This window comes from Thalassophryne amazonica, chromosome 7, assembly GCF_902500255.1.
Source record: "Thalassophryne amazonica chromosome 7, fThaAma1.1, whole genome shotgun sequence".
Lineage (NCBI taxonomy): Eukaryota > Metazoa > Chordata > Actinopteri > Batrachoidiformes > Batrachoididae > Thalassophryne > Thalassophryne amazonica.
In genome coordinates, this window is record NC_047109.1 from 95089826 (window position 1) to 95098118 (window position 8293).

At 50.8% G+C, this 8293-nt stretch overlaps 1 protein-coding gene across 2 annotated transcripts in view; it reads left to right on the forward strand.

Annotated features, from left to right (window-relative positions):
- The window catches only part of ptprub (protein tyrosine phosphatase receptor type Ub), a 700336-nt gene that overhangs the window by 543671 nt on the left and 148372 nt on the right, over positions 1–8293 (forward strand). For both annotated transcript variants that reach the window (XM_034175133.1, XM_034175134.1), the window contains exons 14-15: positions 6647–6785; positions 7738–7761. In XM_034175133.1, the coding sequence (XP_034031024.1) occupies positions 6647–6785; positions 7738–7761 (163 nt within the window). The remainder of the gene's footprint in view (positions 1–6646; positions 6786–7737; positions 7762–8293) is intronic.

Genomic DNA, 8293 nt, shown 5'->3' on the forward strand with positions numbered 1-8293 from the left:
GAAACAACGGGGGCTGATACCCCAGACACACCTCAAAAGGGGAGAGGCCGGTGGCTGAAGACACCTGGCTGTTATGGGCATACTCGATCCAGGCCAAATGGGTACTCCAGGCTGCCGGGTGCGCGGCAGTCACGCAGCGCAAGGCCTGTTCCACCTCCTGGTTTACCCGTTCTGCTTGCCCGTTGGTCTGAGGGTGGTACCCGGACGAGAGACTCACCGTGGCCCCCAGTTCCCGGCAGAAGCTCCTCCAGACTTGCGAGGAGAACTGGGGGCCGCGATCGGAGACGATGTCTGTTGGAATCCCATGCAGCCGGACGACGTGGTGGACCAGGAGGTCCGCTGTCTCCTGGGCTGTTGGGAGCTTCGGGAGGGCCACGAAGTGGGCCGCCTTGGAGAATCGGTCCACTATCATGAGGATGGTGGTGTTACCCTGGGACGGCGGGAGGCCCGTGACAAAATCCAGGCCGATGTGGGACCAGGGGCGATGAGGCACAGGCAGCGGCTTGAGTAGTCCTGTTGCCCTGCGATGGTCAGCCTTGCCCCTGGCGCAGGTGGTGCAGGCCTGGATATAATCCCGGACGTCGGCCTCTAGGGATGCCCACCAGAAGCGCTGCCGGACAACTGCCACGGTTCTTCGCACCCCTGGATGACAGGAGAGCTTGGAGCCGAGACAGAAGTCCAGGACTGCAGCCCTAGCTTCTGGTGGGACGTATAGTTTGTTCTTCGGCCCAGTTCCGGGGTCCGGGCTTCGTGCCAGGGCCTCCCGGACGGTTCTCTCTATGTCCCAGGTGAGGGTGGCCACGATAGTGGACTCCGGGATGATGGGTTCCGGTGGATCCGACAACTCCGCTTTGACTTCATCTTCATGTACCCGGGACAAGGCATCCGATCTCTGGTTCTTGGTCCCGGGACGGTAGGTGATCCGGAAGTCAAAACGGCCGAAGAACAGTGACCAGCGGGCTTGCCTGGGGTTCAGCCGCTTGGCGGTCCTGATATACTCCAGGTTCTGGTGGTCAGTGAAAACCGTGAATGGCACGGACGTTCCCTCCAACAGATGTCTCCACTCTTCAAGAGCCTCTTTCACCGCAAGGAGTTCTCGATTGCCGACGTCATAGTTCCGTTCAGCCGGGGTCAACCTGCGGGAAAAATAGGCACACGGGTGAAGGACCTTATCGGTCTTCCCGCTCTGGGAAAGCACAGCTCCTATCCCTGAGTCCGAGGCGTCCACTACAACCACTAACTGGCGACTAGGATCGGGCTGCACCAGAACGGGTGCAGACGAGAAGCGCCGTTTCAACTCCTTGAACGCGGCATCGCAACGATCCGACCAGGTGAAGGGGACTTTTGGTGAGGTCAGGGCTGTCAGGGGGCTAACTACCTGACTGTAGCCCTTAATGAACCTCCTGTAGAAATTTGCAAAGCCGAGGAACTGTTGCAGCTTCCTACGGCTAGTGGGTTGGGGCCAGTCTCTCACCGCCGCAACCTTGGCCGGATCAGGAGCGACGGAGTTGGGGGAGATGATAAACCCCAGGAAGGACAAAGATGTGCGGTGAAACTCACACTTCTCGCCCTTCACAAACAGCCGGTTCTCCAACAACCGCTGCAGGACCTGACGCACATGCCGGACATGAGTCTCAGGATCCGGAGAAAAGATGAGTATATCGTCTAGATATACGAAGACGAATCGGTGCAGGAAATCCCGCAAGACATCATTAACTAATGCTTGGAACGTCGCGGGGGCGTTGTGAGACCGAACGGCATGACCAGGTACTCAAAGTGACCTAAGGGGGTGTTAAATGCCGTCTTCCACTCGTCTCCCTTCCGGATCCGAACCAGGTGATACGCATTTCTAAGATCTAGCTTCGTGAATATTTGGGCTCCATGCAGGGGCGTGAACACTGAATCCAACAAGGGCAACGGGTATCGATTACGAACCGTGATTTCGTTCAGCCCCCTATAATCAATGCATGGACGAAGTCCGCCGTCTTTTTTACCCACAAAAAAGAAACCTGCACCCATCGGGGAGGTGGAATTCCGGATCAACCCGGCGGCTAAAGAGTCCCGGATGTAGGTCTCCATTGATTCGCGCTCAGGTCGTGAGAGGTTGTACAGCCTGCTGGACGGGAACTCAACGCCTGGAACCAAATCAATGGCACAATCGTACGGACGGTGGGGGGGAAGGGTGAGCGCCAGATCCTTACTGAACACATCCACCAGGTCATGGTACTCCACCGGCACCGTCCCTAGATTGGGCGGGACTCTGACCTCCTCCTTAGCCTGGGAACCGGGAGGAACCGAGGAACCTAAACATACCCGATGGCAGGTCTCGCTCCACTGAACCACTACCCCGGACGGCCAATCGATCCGGGGATTGTGTTTTAACATCCAAGGGAAACCGAGAATCACACGGGAGGTGGCAGGAGTCACAAAAAACTCGATCTCCTCCCGGTGATTTCCTGACACCACCAGAGTTACTGGTGGTGTCTTATGTGTGATTAAAGGGAGTAGGGAGCCATCTAGTGCCCGCACCTGCACAGGCGAGGTAAGCGCCACCAGAGGGAGCCCTACCTCCCTGGCCCATCTGCTGTCTAACAGATTCCCTTCAGAGCCCGTGTCCACCAGTGCTGGGGCCTTCAGGGTTAATTCCTCATAAGGGATTGTAACTGGGAGTCGTGTGGCAATATGGGTATGTCCCACGTGAATGTTTTGACCCACCCCTAACCCAGTTTCTAGGGGCGGGCGTTGGTGTTTTAACCGCTCTATTGATGCTCTATTGAGCCACAAACAAAGCACGCTCCGCGGGCCAGCCTCCTCTGTCTATCTGGTGCCCTAAATGTGGCCCTGCTCGTGTCCATAGCTTCATCAGCAGGGGGAGCTGTAACCACACGGAGCGTAGAGGCCGTGGAGCGTGGGGAGGGCGGAACTCGGTCGGAACCGGAAGGGAGAGGGACGGCGCGTGCCCGGCCACGCCCTTCGTCTCGTTCCCGACGGCGTTCTTCTAACCGATTGTCTAATCGTATAACGAGATCAATAAGCCCGTCTAAATCCCGCGGTTCGTCCTTGGCCACCAGGAGCTCCTTCAGGACCAACGACAGTCCGTTTACGAAGGCGGCACGGAGGGCAGTGTTATTCCAGCCGGACCTCGCAGCCGCGATGCGGAAGTCGACTGCATAAACAGCTGCGCTCCGGCGCCCCTGTCTCATTGACAGCAGCACGGCTGAAGCGGTCTCTCCTCTATTTGGGTGATCGAACACTGTTCTGAACTCCCTCACAAACCCATCATATATCAGAAGGAGACGTGAATTTTGCTCCCAAAGCGCTGTAGCCCAAGCGCGTGCCTTGCCGCGAAGCAGATTAATTACATAAGCTATCTTACTAGCATCAGTCGCGTACATGACGGGACGTTGTGCGAAGACGAGCGAACACTGCATAAGAAAGTCCGCGCATGTCTCCACACAACCCCCGTACGGCTCTGGAGGGCTTATGTATGCTTCAGGGGAAGGTGGGAGGGGTCGTTGAACGACCTGTGGAACGTCACTGTTGCGCACAGGTTCGACAGGAGGGGGAGCCGCAGCAGCGCCCTGAGGGCGCGCTTCCACCTGCGCGGCGAGAGCCTCCACCCTGCGGTTAAGGAGGACGTTCTGCTCGGTCATCAGATCCAGCCGAGCCGTAAAAGCGGTGAGGATTCGCTGCAACTCACCGATCATTCCTCCTGCAGACGCCTGTGTGCCCTGCTCTTCCATTGGCCGTTCAACAGCCGGTTGACGCCCCACGGGGTCCATGACGTTGGCCGAGATATCCTGTTGGGAAAGTGTAGGTACACGGACCCACAACAGGGGGCGCAAATGAACGGACAATGGAGGAAGTCAAATAACAACACTTTACTGTTGTGAATGGGCACAACAAATACAACAGATTACAACAATGGACAAAAAGCCAAATCACAAAAGGTGTCGTGTGGGCAGGCTCGAAGATAGGAGACGTCTGTCCAAAGCAGAACCGGAACCACACGATTTCCTCCGCCAACAGACCCCGGGAATACTGGAGCCGCGAAGTCCCGAATTCCCAGGTGGCCACTGCCTCCGCGTGTCGGATCTGGTACTGCTGGCGAGGAACAAAGAAACAATTAAATGTGGGCGCGTTTGCACCCAGCAATCCGCACGGCAGGAAAACTACCTCCACCTCTTGTTGGAAAAGGAGTCTGTTATACAACGCACAAAAGTCACAAAAGGTTACTGTCACACAGTTAGCTGAGAATGTTACCTTCCAGGTAGAACGATATCTCGGCAAAGAGGTGGAGACGTCGTCCTGCTGATGTACCCCTGCCGATCAGATGATTGGTAACAGCTGTTGCAGGTGATGCGTGACAGCTGTCACCCTGGCTGCTCCTGTGAGGCGGCTGCGCCCTCTGGTGCCTGGAGCCCGCACTCCAGACAGGGTGCCCTCTGGTGGTGGGCCAGCAGTACCTCCTCTTCTGGCGGCCCACACAACAGGTTTTTTACAAATAACCAACCGACCAGTGATGAGGCGGCTCATTTTTCCCATAATGCCTTTTGGCATCTGTGAGTTTTAATGCTCAAACCTTCAGAATTAGTGCATTAATTTAAAACTAAAAGATATTTGTGATATTTTCAATTTGTAAAAATGACAGAGTTGATGTTAAAATCAATAGAATGGCCAGAATTAGTTTGGTTTTTAAATCAAACCATAAGTCAAACCTGCTGTGCTTTTTATGCCTTTTGCCACACATCTGGGGCACTCTATGTTGAATGTAAATTACTTTTTTTTATTTTTTTTTTATTTGTAGCAGCCAGGTTCCGTCTGCTGGGGTCGGGTTGAGCTCAGCTCCTCACAGCTGCCTGACTGCTGCAAAACAGATAACAGACAGGAGTGTGTGGTTTTCGGGTTTACAAATGCTTTTGATCCGACTTTACTTACTATGCCAGCAAAAGCTGCTAGGGGGTTAAAGTTAGCAAAACTAAATTTAGTGGAAGCTAATTGGTCCACTGATGGTTTTTGAAGTTAGTTGAAAAGCTAATCCGCTAACAAAAAGTTAGCTTCGCTAATTAGCGCTTAGCAGATTAGCAGAACTGTGACCACCACTGCTTATCTGTAGTTTATCTTTTTGTGTAATCATCAGGGCAAGTCAGTAGAGTTAAGGATTGTTCTTTGGAGTAGCGATTCGGACTCAGAGAAGACTCTAGAAAACCAAATTCCCCTTGAAAGTAAATTATATTGTTTGCCGAGCACAAGTTATCAAAACACACACACACACACTTTTGGACAGTTGCTGTCTTCTTGTCTTCTGGCATCACTCCTTTATTCACTCGTTGAGTTTTCGGCTACTTTTTCTGAAAATCCCACTGCTATTGAAATGTAACTTTGGCATTAAGAGGACCATCATAATTCAGCCTGTCTCCTCCAAATGATCAGAATAAGTTGCCGGTTTGTATTGATTTTTGAGTGTATGAATGAAGTTGTGTATTTTCAATTTTAGTAAGTAAGTAAATAAGTAAAGTTTTTTGTATGGCACCTTTCAAGATAATCAAAGCAGAGGAAACACGAGCACTCACAGGGACCAGGAGTGGAGGTGCATGCCTCAAAAACAGGATCAGGAGCACAGATGCGTTTTGACTAGGTCTTCCTCAGTGTCAAGATAATATCATAAAGTGCTTTACAGTGAAAAAATAAACTAGAAACAAAGAGTTCTCGGGCATTTCCCCTCCTGCTTACCAACTGCTGGACAACGACTCTGTTCATTGCTGTTCCTTCTTTAGTATATCCAAGCACACCCAGATGTTTGGGTGGTGACAGCTGACACTAGCCACCATGCGATGCTGCCTTCCTTCTACACAGTTGTTTGTGCGTGGCGGTCCTTCCTGTATTCTGGCTGATACGTTCTAGATGGCAAGGTCGAAAACTGGACCCCTGTGGTTTCTCCTACCTGGGTGACCGATGAAGGTGTCCTCAAAATAGTCGACCACAGGCTGGAGCTCCTAAGACAGTCCCTCCTGAACCAGCTCAAATGAACCAACCACATCTTCTGGTAGCACAAAGGCCAGAGCAGGCAACATCCTGGATGCAAGGGAGTGCTCCGTGTCAGCAGAATATCTCTCCTGGAGCCCTTCCGCCTGCACCTGACGATACACACACTGGGCCAAGTGGTAAAGACACCCTTGTGGAAAAGGGAAAAGGGCCAGAGGGGGAAACGATCTGGGAGGAAAATGCTCTGATACCGAATCACAGAAATTAAAAACAGCACTAACGTAAAACTAGTTAAAAGTAAGACTGTACAAGTGGGTCTTGAGCTTCTCTTTAACACGGTTTGGGAGCCACAACCTCAAACTCACACTCTCCTTTTGTCTTCAGCCGTGACCTCGCTACAACCGACAAGTTCTGGTCCGAAGACCTCAGAGACCTGCTTGTTACATCAAGGTGTCAGAGCTCACTGATGTAGAGCGGCATTTGACCGTGCAGAACTCTAAGAGCTCATTTTCTCCTCTCAATGCCCCAGCTTCTCACATTTTCCCTTCACTCTCCCTGTGAATTATTTCTTCCTCACATTCAACCTTATTTCCATCTGTATTTTCATTGCTGTTTTTTTCCCCTTATTCTTCTCTTGAACCTTTTCATTTTCTGCTTCTAGCGGCCTGCAAAGACCACCGGAAGGCTCTGGAGGTGTCTCAGCACTCTGAAGACATGGGACTCATTCTGGGCATGTGCGCTGGAGGACTGATTGTCCTTATCCTGCTGCTGGGCGCCGTCATCATCATCATTAAAAAAGGGTAAACGGCCGCCGCCGACTGTTCAGCACAAACGCATCTCATTATGCAAAAATCACACCAATTTTCATCCCCCAACTCCACATTTGGGAACAGTTCAGTCCTCTATTTTTACTTGCTGAACTTTCTCAAAGGTTACGCTTGTTTGAGAAGAAGCTGAAACAACAGCGAGCACTGTGTTGTTTCACTCACACCTGAGAGCCCAAAACAGTTCTGATCTGCGGAGCGTGTCTGAATGTGAAGTATTTAATTAAATGCCAACGCAATTCAATTAGCTACTTAATTGAGCACGCCAAGCACAGGCCTGCCCCTTAAACGAGGCGGTAATTAGGAGAGAAAAGGTGTGCTTTTAGAGATTATTAGCCGGCAATCCCACAGGTCTACACTTATGCATTTTAGCGGCAGCTGTAGGCTAGCCCGACTGAAGGCTAACATGGTGCTCAGCTGATCTTACTTAAATATTGAATTCTATAAATGCATCATGCTAAATTGGACGTAACCTCGGGCTACATTGATCATAAACCGGCTGACACAGCCGTGCCGGCTAAAGTTGAATGATGTTGCTTTTTGAACAGCAGGACTGGCTGGCGCATTAGAAAAGGTTGCTCCGCTAAGCCTCCGTGAAGTTCGCCCTTAGAGCATTGATCGCCAAATTTGCTGTGACGGGAAACCACGTGGTTTGCCTTCTGAAGTGTAACGCTGAGACATATTCGATTGAAGGAAATACACGTATTGTGCTTCGCTGCGGTTTTTGGTCTGTCAGCACCTGCTTATTACATCTGCACGTGTCATACGGTCGCCTGCACAACAAAGCTCATGAGAGGAGAGTTCTCATTTTCACTGTAATCAATGCATTCTGCCCTCAGCTGACATTGCCTTCATCTTACATCTCTGCTTTCTTGATTTCTCCCCCACCACCACCACCACCTCTCTCGTTCTCCTGCACTCTTGCCAGAAGGGACGACTTCACTTACTACCCGTAAGTTTCTTTTCCATCTGATCCATCATATACATGCTTGAGCTCTGGCTGTCAATCACATGTGGTCAAGGTAAAACAATAAAGCAGCTGTTCTGTGTTTAGTCTCGACTTCTGTCTTTCACTTTATTACGTCTGCCGTGCTGCTCTGTTTTCAGACATCCTTAAAAGTCAGACGCTTGTACGACTGCACATTCTTGCAGAATTTAGACCTGAAACAACCTACTTTTGACTTCTGTGACATATACATCACAGAAATCCATATTTGGACTCCTGCTTATTCTGGAAGACATTCCCAATGAGCGCACTTAGTCTGTGGGAAAGACACTGAGGGACATCCCCTCCCTGGAGACAGAGAGGGCGTGACAAAAAGCAGATCCTTTGCATTTATATCAGCAGTCACAGAAACAGGGATCTTAGAAACTTGTGTTTGTATATATATATATATATATATATATATATATATATATATATATATACTGCAGTGTCTGTGGCTAACTTTAAAATATGTTTATCATATTGATCTGGAGGTATA